The sequence below is a fragment of the Geotrypetes seraphini genome, chromosome 8 (assembly GCF_902459505.1).
Source record: "Geotrypetes seraphini chromosome 8, aGeoSer1.1, whole genome shotgun sequence".
Lineage (NCBI taxonomy): Eukaryota > Metazoa > Chordata > Amphibia > Gymnophiona > Dermophiidae > Geotrypetes > Geotrypetes seraphini.
The window spans coordinates 166,028,492-166,040,914 of NC_047091.1; the positions used below are offsets into that span (position 1 = coordinate 166,028,492).

General features: G+C 44.7%; 1 protein-coding gene across 4 annotated transcripts in view; it reads left to right on the forward strand.

The window, feature by feature from the left end:
* UBE3B (ubiquitin protein ligase E3B) overlaps window positions 1-12,423 on the forward strand; it is a 122,174-nt gene that overhangs the window by 101,106 nt on the left and 8,645 nt on the right. For all 4 annotated transcript variants that reach the window (XM_033955671.1, XM_033955674.1, XM_033955672.1 and 1 more), the window contains 3 exons: window positions 507-565; window positions 8,399-8,581; window positions 10,003-10,114. In XM_033955671.1, coding sequence (XP_033811562.1) covers window positions 507-565; window positions 8,399-8,581; window positions 10,003-10,114 — 354 coding nt within the window. The remainder of the gene's footprint in view (window positions 1-506; window positions 566-8,398; window positions 8,582-10,002; window positions 10,115-12,423) is intronic.

The following is a 12,423-nucleotide window of genomic DNA, read 5'->3' on the forward strand; positions in this document are numbered from 1 at the left end:
GCCATTCAGCAACTGAAGCATTGTAAAGAAATACTTGAAGAAAAATAAAACATGTAAATTTTTAAAAATAGTGTGCATTATTTATGAAATAACCCTCGTATGTACTGACGCCCTTATACATATTTTACAAAAGGTTCTTCATTAGGCAGAACCTTTTGCAAAATGTCAGGGAATATGAATGTGCCAACCTGGATGCCCCATTTCTTTTGTACTGTAAATTTAGACCATTGTGAATTCTTTGTGACGTGTAATATAGAATTAGTAAATATCTACTTTGTGTTTCTTGCCTTTGAGGTAGCCATACATTTGCAGCATCCTCAAACTAATTTGTGCACAGCATACTCTAGGAAATGAACGCAGTTTGGAAGTATTTTTGCAGTGGGTTTGATTGTAAGAAAACAAATATTTTTATCTTCCATGAAGGCTAGTTTTTGCAGAAGTTCTTTCTCGTGCACTTCAAATTAAACGTGTTACTGATTATGTGTTCTATTTTTTTTCTTTGTCAGCTTGTTTGCCATGAACTGGTTCCTGGTGGAAAAACAATTCCTGTGACAAATGAGAATAAGTGAGTACTGTAAAAAGAAAAAAGAAAGCAAAGCGAAAGCTTGTCAGGTCGTCTCCCAAACACTGACTCTGCCTGATTCCCCAGGCTTTTGTTTAAAAATTATGAAGACGGATGAGACTGAAAAGCTCGCATCGGCATCCCAGTGGGATTTATTCCTAACGGTTTATTTGCAGAGATGCTCCAATATTTTGATTTACTCCTCTCTGATACAGTACTCTTTAAGGTCAGAGGCACAAAGTCTGTGTCACTGTGAATAGAGTCGATCAGACTGCTGAAGTCAGGGCAGTTCTGACCCTGTGGTCTTGATCTCAGAAACGCAGATGTACAGCGACACCTTGGAGCCAGCAGATCAGATTTGGGACATAATAAAAAGTGGCAGCTGAATGAGCTCAGATACCCAATCAGAGGATATGAAGAAAGAGAAGAGATTTGAAGCCTTTTAGTCATTCTCTTAGATAATAACCATTTCTTGACAGGGAGCAAAAGAGAAACCTTCATCAAATTGTGTTGGCCTGGTACCAAAAACACACTGTTCTGTCACTGTTAACCAGGGTGATTTATGTTGGCGGTTCATATTTTTATATTCCTTTTTCCAGATTTAGCAGGATAGAGAAATCAAAAAGGAGTCTAAAGCCAGATATGGATTAGTCCAGGAGCATCTGAAATTTTTAATTTGTTTTTTTGATGGTTCTTCACCAGCTTGAGTTGTACATGATATTTTATGAATGTTTATTTGTAAGCTACACTGACTGATCTGGTAGCAGTTTTGCAGTAAAAATTAAACAATAAATAGTGAGTGACATGATTAAAAAAATTAATGTAGCCTGAACTGTGATATAGTGAGGGAAGGAAGCGACTGGGGCGGTGATGCCTCCTCCTTCCCCCCCACCCTTCTTTACGCTCTCCCTTCCCATATACCTCTTTAAATCTTTGCCAATGGGAGCAGCTTTTCCCTCTGACGTCACTTCCTGGCCCCACAACTCGGAAGTGATTTCAAAAGGAGCTAGGCTGGCGTGAGCAACAGGCCAGAGTAGTTGCTCACGCTAACGAAGATTTTAAAGAAGTATGGCGGGGGAGGGAAGGCACGAGCGTGGTATGGAGAGGGGCAGAAGGTGCCAGAGCCCCCACCAAGACAGTGCCAGGGGCGGTCCACCCTGCCTCTCTCTTATTATGTCACTGGGCTTGCACACATGGATTTCTGGTCTGTTTATAAAAATCTGTACATCTCTTCTGAAATTATGGCTTCATTTCCACTAGTGCTTCAGAATCAGTTGTGCGGGTTAATTAAGTAAACAATTATTTTTATAGAAATCTCTGGTGAGCCTCCTGTCGGAGGCCTGGACTGGTCTCTTCCCTGCTCAGCTAGTTAATGCTGCTGCATTAGCCCAGTGAGAGAGCACCTGTTTGTGGAGGGGACAGTTGTAGGTTCAAAATCTCAGATCTCCACAGTAAAACTGGGTTTACACATGGTAGTATGAATTTACTGATGAGCTGGGTTATACCAGGGATCTCAAAGTTCCTCCTTGAGGGCCACAATCCAGTCGGGTTTTCAGGATTTCCCAATTAATATGCATTGAAAGCAGTGCATGCACATAGATCTCATGCATATTCATTGGGGAAATCCTGAAAGCCCGACTGGATTGCGGCCCTCAAGGAGGGACTTTGAGATCCCTGGGTTATACCTAACGTGATATAACAACTCTTGTACTAAATTCACTTAATAAGATAAGTGCAAATCAGCACACTTTGTTTAAAGACTAAATTCAGGAAAAGGCCTCAGAAAAGGAGCCTACGCACAGTCCTATCATAGACTAGAGTGGTCTGCGTAGTTTTATATTGCTCCAAGCTCCAGTCATTGGCCACAAAATCCTGAATGTATTATTTATTCCACATTTATTCAGCTTTTTATCACTTATATATTTTTTTATTATTTTTATCTAACTTTTATTTAAAATTATTTCACAACTATTTTCTGGACTGCTGTGAATTTCATTCCAGGATAAGCGAGAAACATGTGAGATGCACTTCTCTTTAGTTTCAAGAGACAAGATAGTTAATGATTTTTTTACTTATCTTAGTAGCTTTTGCCTTTCAGTGCTATTCTTTGTGCCAGTATTACCTAATGTGACCATTTATTTTTTTCATCAAAACAGGACATCTATTAATTGTTAGATCTGCCCCAATCCCGCCCTAGCCCCGCCCCCAATTTTTTCCATTCATTTTTCATGTACACATAATATCTTATTGATTCATAATGGTAACCATAAAATTAAAAAAAACCACAAAGCACACTATACGCAGAGAAAATGTTAATTATCATTTATATTTGGGGGGTTTCAAAGATGTCAAGGCAGATGACTTTAAAATATGCAATGTCACCTCATTAACTATAGAAAAATAGGCAAATATAGTGCAAAATATAGACAGCAGATATAAATTCTCAAAACTGACACATTTTGATCACTAAATTGAAAATAAAATTATTTTTCCTACCTTTGCTGTCTGGTGATTTCATGAATCTCTGGTTGCATTTCCTTCTGACTGTACATCCTTTCTTTCTTTCTTGCTTGCTTTCTTTCTGCACTCAGGCCCAACAATTGTCCCTTTCTATTCCCTCCCTCCTTCCTTCCTTCCTATGTCCTTAGTGCCTCCTTCCTATGTCTTTAGTGCCCCTTCCTAAATCCTTAGTGCCCCCAGTGCCTCCTTCCCATGTCCTTAGTGCCCCCAGTGCCTCCTTCCCATGTCCACAGTGCCCCTTCCAATGTCCTTAGTGCCCCAGTGCTTCCTTCCTATGTCCTTAGTGTCCCTTCCTAAATCCTTAGTGCCCTCAGTGCCTCCTTCCTATGTCCCCTTCACTGCCTTCCAGCCTTTGTCCCACCCCCTGAAGCCAGCCTGCCTCCCTGCCGTGCCAAAGCCTGCCTACCTCCTTCCCTCCCTCTAGCACCCGATTCACCCCCTCCCAGGTCCGCCGACACTGCCTGCCAGCCTCCCTCCTTCCCTCCCTGCCGTGACAATTCAAACCACCAGTCCGCCGCTGCTGTACCTTCTTGTTGCCACCCATAAGCCTTCTTCCCAACGTCAATTTTGACGTCAGACTGGGAAGTTCCGGGCCAGCCCATCACTGCCTGGCTGGCCCGGAACTTCCTCTCTAACATCAGAATTGATGTCAGGAAGAAGGCTTCTGGGCGGTAACAGAAAGGTGCAGCAGCGGCAGACCGGTGGTTTGAATCAGCGCAGCTGGGAGGGGAAGCGATCGCCAGTCCTGTTGTCCCCGTGTACCGCTTCGGGACGCTGTCCCTGAAAATGGGACATTTTGGCATCCCAAAGCAGTAGGTCGGGACAACGGGATGGTTGGTCCAATAACGGGACGTATAGTCACCTTAGTTATACCTTCCATTGTAGCATGTGTTTTATGCTTTCCAACGTACAATATATTGGAAAAATATTATACAAAAGAGGTCCATGTCTGGCTGGATGCAAAATAACTCTTCAGAGAACGAGAAAAAAAATCATCATGTCTTGTTCAAGGAAAAGAATGAGAATAAATTTAAAAACCAAACACACTAATTCAGTATTTTTGGAGAACAAACCATTCCAAATTATGCCCATCACTTTACTTGGTAACGGGACTAAAGCACGCCAGATAAACGCGCGCGGACAAAGCTCAGACAAATGTGTGCAGGACGTCAGAGTGCCGGGTTAAAAGTTAAAGCACTCTGAGGGGGGTATTGGGGGGTACCCCCCACTTTACTTAGAAGTGTTGTTGCTGCCATTGGGGGTGGGGTGAGGGGAACCCTCCCCCACACACACTTACAGAGGAAACTGTAATTTTTCCCTAAAACAGGGAAAAATTACACTTTCCGAACCCCCCCAATGACAGTGCCAGCACTTCTAAGTAAACTGGGAGGTTCCCCCACCTCCCCTCGGAGCGCTTTAAATTTAACTTTTAGGGAGGTTACCTGTGAGAGGTGCAGCGTTTCTGGAGGTGTTCCCGTGCCCTGGATAGCAGCAGTGCTCTGATTACATCGAGAGCGGCTGACTTCGGATGCCGAATCTCGGCGGGCACCCGCGGAGACAACAGCCCTGACGTCAGCCGGGTCCTACACTAGCCAGTGAAAAGGACGCCGCTACTGCCTATCTGTGGAGGTTACCTGTGAGAGGTGCAGCGTTTCTGGAGGTGTTCCCGTGCCCCGGATAGCAGCAGTGCTCTGATTACATCGAGAGCGGCTGACTTCGGATGCCGAATCTCGGCGGGCACCCGCGGAGACAACAGCCCTGACGTCAGCCGGGTCCTACACTAGCCAGTGAAAAGGACGCCGCTACTGCCTATCTGTGGAGGTTACCTGTGAGAGGTGCAGCGTTTCTGGAGTGTTCCCGTGCCCCGGATAGCAGCAGTGCTCTGATTACATCGAGAGCGGCTGACTTCGGATGCCGAATCTCGGCGGGCACCCGCGGAGACAACAGCCCTGACGTCAGCCGGGTCCTACACTAGCCAGTGAAAAGGACGCCACTACTGCCTATCTGTGGAGGTTACCTGTGAGAGGTGCAGCGTTTCTGGAGGTGTTCCCGTGCCCCGGATAGCAGCAGTGCTCTGATTACATCGAGAGTGGCTGACTTCGGATGCCGAATCTCGGCGGGCACCCGTGGAGACAACAGCCCTGACATCAGCCGGGTCCTACACTAACCAGTGAAAAGGACGCCGCTACTGCCTATCTGTGGAGGTTACCTGTGAGAGGTGCAGCGTTTCTGGAGGTGTTCCCGTGCCCCGGATAGCAGCAGTGCTCTGATTACATCGAGAGCGGCTGACTTCGGATGCCGAATCTCGGCGAGCACCCGCGGAGACAACAGCCCTGACGTCAGCCGGGTCCTACACTAGCCAGTGAAAAGGACGCCGCTACTGCGGCGCGGCCGCAGGGCGTGGCCAAAGGGGCATGTTAGGCTCCTTGGGGAGACACTGGGAGACACTGGACAATAAGGACTGCTGGAGCTGTATGCTAGTAAGTTGCTTAATTTAAATCAAATGGGGAAAAGGAAAGCTAAACCCAAAGTATCGACTCCAGTAGTAGTTGGTCCTATAGATAGACATTTTATGTTTTCTGATGTTAAAGGAGGTAATCAGGATGCTGCATCTTTATCGGGGGCATCGCTTAGCCCTCTAGAAAGAACTCCTCCTCCTCTACCGAAAATTGCTGTTGGTTTGGATTCCCAAAGAGGTTCCAATTCTCAAACTGTGGTTCCTATGGAGCAGGAGGTATCTTCTTCATTATTTTATGAGGAGATGCCTAAAGCTATCTCCTTTCAAAGAGAGGCTTTTGCTCCATTAGAAGCCCGGAATGAGCCACAGGAAAATTCCCTTAAAGATTTATGGTTAATAAATGTTAGAGTAGAAGAGTTATTAACATCAGTGGTAACACAAAATGTGAAGTTTTCAAAAGAAGTAGTTACTAAATTAGAAAATATTGATTCAAATTTGAAAACTATTGAGAAACGTTCTCTGATTATGGAATCGCAAGTATCAACATTACAAACTTTGTCATCTTCTGTCCTTAAAGATTCACATATTATTTATACAAAATTTGAAAAAATGGAGAATATACTTCGGGCAAAGAATCTGAGATTGGTCAACTTTCCAAAAACTCATTTATTGACCTCAGAGATTTTGATTCGTAAGTATTTTAAAGAAGTTTTGGGGTTGGCAGATCCAGATTCCTTGCCCATAACAAATATGTATTATATCCCACAGAGAAAGAAAGTTTCGGCAGAATTGGGAGTAGACCAGTTGGAACAGATAGAATTTGATTTAACAGGTTTTTTGGAAGACTCACAAGATGTAATCCAAACTAGGTCTACCCTATTAATAACTTGTGCTAGGGAATTAGATAAATCTTTAATTATGAAAGCTTATTTTCAAAATAAGCAAGCAAAGTTTTGTGGATATAATGTATTAATATTTCCAGATGTAGCCCAGGCTACACAATTGAGAAGAAAGTCATTTTTGAATTTAAAATCAAGACTGCTAGCCTTAGGAGCTACTTTTTATTTAAAATTCCCATGCAAATGTTTAGTGAAAATTAAGGAAAGTGATTATATATTTTGGGATTCTATACAATTAGAACAGTTTCTAAAGCTTCATGAAACACAAGTAATTGCCACTTGATTTAATTGTAATATGAGTTCAGTAGAATAGTGCACTGTAAAATTGATCTTAGTTCTAAGATCTTGATTATATTTTTAGTATATAATTGAAGTTAAGATCAGGATAATCTCCCGTAATGAGGACTAGAGGACAATGACAGTAATGTAAGATTAATTTTATTTTCAAAGATTGTGATATTATGTTCCTTGTATTATTATTTGTATAAATGATAATGTTTAAAACTGATAAATAAAAAAAAAAAAAAATTTAACTTTTAATCCGGCGTGCTGACGTCCTGCGCGCATTTATCTGTGCTCCTTTGTTCTCGCGCGATTGTCTTGCGCGATTTCATCTATGAACCCTTTACTTTCATATAGGAGATGTAGGTGAAATTTTCCCCCCATCCTACGGTCCTTCCAGGCAGGTTGGCTCAGAACAAGACAAAAAACCGAAACAGCTGTTAACTTTTACAGTCACTTTAAATAACATCCCTCTCATATACACACATGTTAGTTGAGAACTTAGGGACAAATTTGCAAGATAATTAAAAAACCCACCTTTTTACAAAATCGTACAATAATAGTAATAATAATTTATTTCTTATATACCGCCCAACCAGAAGATCCGGGCGGTTCACAGCAAGAGAACTGAGGCATATCAATGAAGCTTCAAGATACAATAGGAATCGGTAGGATTCAATGCTATACAATACAATAAAATACAACATGATATAATGTAGAGTGAAGGAAAGCGGTCATCGCATAAATTTACCAAACAGATAGGTTTTCATTGATTTTTCTAAACTCAAAGTAAGATTGGGAGTGGGCAATCAGAGAACACATCCAAGAGTTCATTCTCCCCACTTGAAAGGCTAGAGTTTTGTCTAAAAACTTTTATAACGGCAGGCTTTCGGAGTAGGGTACATGAACATGCCCGAGTTTCTTGTGTTCTTGCTTGATGTGAATAAATTTAATTGGGAAGATAAGTATGATGGTAGTAATCCAAAGAGTGCTTTATAGCAAAAGCAGCTGAATTTAAAAATGACTCTAGCTTCAAAAGGGAGCCAATGGAGTAGCATGTAAAAAGGGGTTATATGGTCAAACTTTTTCAAGATCAAACGTACAGCAGCGTTTTGAACCAGGTGAAGTCTTTGTAGTGTTTTCTTGGTTGACCCTAGATATGTGATATTACAGTAATCTAAGGTGGATAGGATGGTGGATTGAACTAGTATCCTAAAGGACACCTTGTCAAAATATTTTTTTACAGTTCTTAGTTTTCATAAAATAGTGAAGCATTTTTTAGTCATTTTTTAGTGCCGGCCAGCACGCTGAATACTCTGCGCTGCTACAATGCTCATAGAAACTCTGACAGTCAGAGCAGTGCAGGGTATTTAGCGTGCCGACCACACGATAAACCTCATGCGTGGTTTTGTAAAAGAGGGAGAAGTTTTTAAGTAAAATGTTTTCTTCTGCAATAGCCCTGTCTTTTCTGTTCCATCCCATTCTGCATATCTTTGTTGGAACACATTCCCTAAGACGTTTCTCTGAATGTTTTTCTTACTTAGTGTAAACTTATTCTTGTTTTCATTCCTAGGATTTGTTTGATGGTACTGACTAAAGCTGATTTTCCAGAACATTGCAAGTCTCGAAAGTGCCTGTATTACTAAAATCGATGTTTTTCATTTTTGTCCTGAGCAGAATCAGCTACATCCATCTCATGGCTCATTTTCGGATGCACAAGCAGATTAAAAATCAAACTGCAGCCCTTATCAGCGGGTTCCGCTCTATTATTAAACCGGAATGGATTCGCATGTTTTCTGCACCTGAACTGCAACGGCTCATTTCTGGGGACAACGCAGAAATTGATTTGGAGGATTTAAAGTAAGAAAGATCGCTACCTTTAAGTTAAAACATTTTTGCAAATTGTGACTCGCAAAACGAGCATTGACTTGATTTGCAAGTCCCCACCTGCAAACTGGCATCGCCCCCCGCCCGCAAACGCCACCCCCCCCACCGTGAACTGGAATCCCCCGCCCGCCCAAACTGAAGGCTTACCACCAATCTGGCACCGACACGCAGCACCAACCCAAAGGATGTGCCGGTGCCCGAAGATCCTGCCTCTTGGAGAGAACGAGAGCTGCAAGCCCAGTCCAGGAAGCAGCAGGATCTTCGGGCATCAGCACCTCCTGTAGGTTGGTGCTGCGTGTCAGTGCCAGATTGGGGGTAAGCCTTCAGTTTGGGCAGGCGGGGGATACCGGTTCAGGTGTGTGTGTGTGGGGGGGTGTTCGCGAGGGTGGACAATGACAGTTCGTGGGGGGGGGAGTTTGCGGGCGGGGACGATGCCAGTTTGCAGGGGGGGGATGTGGAAGCACACCAGTGGCCTCAGGGGGGGGTCTTTTGGGGATGTGGTGGGGTGGAGAAGCGCCAGTGGCAGGGGGAGGTGGAATGAATCAAGCGAGTTTCCCTTACTTCCTATGGGGAAACTCGCTTTGATATATGAGTAATTTGGTTTACGAGCATGCTTCTGGAACAAATTATGCTCGTAAACCAAGGTTCCACTGTATTTAATTTTGCAGTCCTACTGCTGTTCTCTTGCAGAGCCATGCTCCAAGACTCCCTAATGAAAAATCTAGGCTTTGTGGATTGATTATTATTGATTGATTGAAATTTATGTACTTCACTGTTTTTCTTGGCTACAGCCATTCAACAGCTAAAAAGATTGATATGAAACAAAACAAAAAACAATTAACACTATAGAAAATACACTAAACATATAGAATTTAGCAAATATATAAATATAGAAGCCTGGCTAAAACACCCAGATTAATTTTCCTACTTTTTATATATAATAGGACGCTTTTGCAGTAATTTAAGAGCCATGTTTGTTTGTTTTGATTCATTTATAACCCGCTTTTTCCAGAGCGTCTCGCAATAAAATATACACAATAAATAAAACACATAAACACATCTGATAACACATTTACACACCAGCAAATCAGCGACCAGTGCTTCCACTGTTTCAATGAACTCAATACCCATATTACATACTGCAAAGCGGGTGTTTCTTCAATAATCTCTTAGTCATCCAAATTTCCCTGTTGTCGTATGCACATTGGTATTCGATTCCATTCCCATGGACCCTTGCAAGAGAACATGCTAATCCTTGGAATTAGCATGTGTCTTAGAGACATGGATCCAAACGTTCATGTAGACAGGAGGTTTGGCATCTTGCTGTGTTGAAATTGTTCTTTTATTTCTGCAAAGTAAAACTAAGCAGAGCGTGTTACCTGTTCACCCTGCAGGAAGCACACGGTGTACTATGGTGGATTTCATGGTAGCCATCGAGTCATCATCTGGCTCTGGGACATTTTAGCCAATGACTTTTCCCCTGAGGAGAGAGCAATGTTTCTTAAGGTAACTTCATCAATCAGCAATCTCTTTTTTTTTTTTTATTCTCATGCCTGTGTTTAAAGAGGGGAATTTTATAAAGCATGTTCATGTTTATTAATTTAGGTTTATTTTATTATGCTGTCCTTTATATTCCTGTCAGAACAGTTTGCAAAGAAAGTTTTATAACCAAAGACAATAGCATATAATTCTATTTTTTTTTTTTTTTTGTAAATCTTTATTCTTTAGCACTCTCCAGACCAGTAGAGGTTAACTTTACGAATGGGTATATATCTAATCATGACCAGCAGGTGGAGACTGAAAACAAAACTTTGGGACAGTATATACTATCCTCCCTTCTCTATTTCCCTCAGTCTTCTTTCAGTCTCCAGCAGGTGTTGAGTGATCTGTACCCATCTCTCTTGGTAGGGCTGTTGGAATTTGTTTAGGGGTTTATTGTCCCTGTTTTTGGCCGGACGGAGCTTGGTCGGGCCCTGTTTGGGGGTCCGTCCGACCTCGGGGGTGTCAAACCCGGCGGGTCACGAGCGGGGTCCCTCCCCCCACTTCCTCCACCTCCCCACATTTTTTTAGAGGAGCCTCAGCAGTAAGCCTTGCCCCCTAAGTCAAGCAAGGCATATTGCTTCGAGAGCCTGTGGAGTCTGTTCTGTAAAAAAAAAAAAAAAAAATCCTGAGGTAGTGCTGGTCTGAAGGGTTGTTTCCCTTTAAGAAAACTGTATTTTACTGTATTTTTTCATGTAACCAGCACTTTTTTATAGCTAGGTCGCGTCTGGAGCAATTGTGCCCTTCTCCGGGGGAGTAGGCCACAATTTTAGTCCAGCCGCGAGGCACTCGCGGCCGGCCTGAACTCGGCGGTTTGGGTCGGTGAGGTGGTGGAGCTCCGTCGGCAGCGGCTGCAGGCGCCCAGAGCTCCCCGCCGATGGTGCCTCGCGAGTCGGCTTGGAGCAGTGGGGAAGCCCGGTCTTCCACAACCGCCCACGGAGGGATTCCCCGAAGGATTCCCTCTCAGCTGATTTTTTGACAGCTGATGCCGACTTGCCTGTCTTAGCGGCTGGGACTGTTCAGTCTTCTCAGCCGCTACAGGCCATGGAGGGAGCATTTTTGGCGGGAACTTCGCCATTTTCTTTGTCTGGCCCCTCCATTTTGTCTGCAACCTCAGGTGACCTTCCCCCTGTATGGCGAACACAGGGGCAGGTTTCAGCATGGACCCCTGCTGGGGCAGGGAGTCCCTGGGGACCCCCAGGGGTTTTTTGCCCCCAATTTATTTTCTTTCTTTGTGCGGACTTTTGGGGGTCCCACGTGCGCCTGGGGGGTTTCGGGGGGGGTTTCCCTCCGCGCCCCCTATGGCTTTGCCTCCCTCTTTTCGTTTGGCGTCCCCTCTTCCTCCTCCCTCATCCAAGCGCCCGCGGGGGGGCTTGGATTGCGAATTGGTGGGCGGAGGAGCGTGTTGGCCTGGTTGAGGACCTGGCTGCTTTGGCGGGCTTCCAGGATCCTCTAGAGGGGACGCCTGTTGGCAGCGGGGCGGCGGGTTTCCCGTCTTCCAGAGCAGATGCGTCCGTGGTGCGCTTTTTTATTCAGAGGGATGAGCTTTTAGACCTGTGTAGCAGGTCTCCTTGGTGCTGCATTTTTGCAGTGGCGCCGCCGGAGACCCCGCGTATGGGGGCCCCTCTGCTTCAGGGGGTCTGTCCTGGTTCCCGCTCTTTTCCTGTGCGTCAGGATTTGCGGGATTTTGTGTTGGCGCAGTGGCCTATGGGCGCAGTTTCGTTTGGTGTGCGCCTTGGCTCTTGGGTATCCCGTCCCGGAGGGAGGTAGGGCTACCTTAATTTCGCCAATGGGGAACGCGGTGGTCTCGGCACTTCCTAAGCGGCATACCGTGCCTGTTATGGACGGTTCTGCTCTTAGGGTCTCGGAGGCGCGTGCGTTAGAGACTCTTCTTAAGTATGATTTTGATGTCTCTGCCTTTGGGGTCCAGGCGGCTGTTTGTGGGGAGCTAGTCGCTCGCGCCGTGTTTCGGTGGGCTGAGCGTGTCCTGGATCGGGAGTCTGATGACTGGTCTCTAGTGGATCAGGAGGTAGCGAAGATTGCGATGGCTGCCTCGTTCCTCTCAGATGCTCTTTATGACTTGGTGCGGATTTCGGCTAAGTCTGTGGCATGGCCGCGCGGCGTATTTTGTGGCTGCGCGCTTGGGCGGCGGATTCTGCGTCCAAAGCTAAGTTTACTAAAGTTCCCTTTAGGGGGTCTTTTTGTTTGGAGAGGAATTAGATGAGTTGATTCAGACTCTGACGGACTCGAAGGTGCCCCGTCTGCCTGAGGACCGT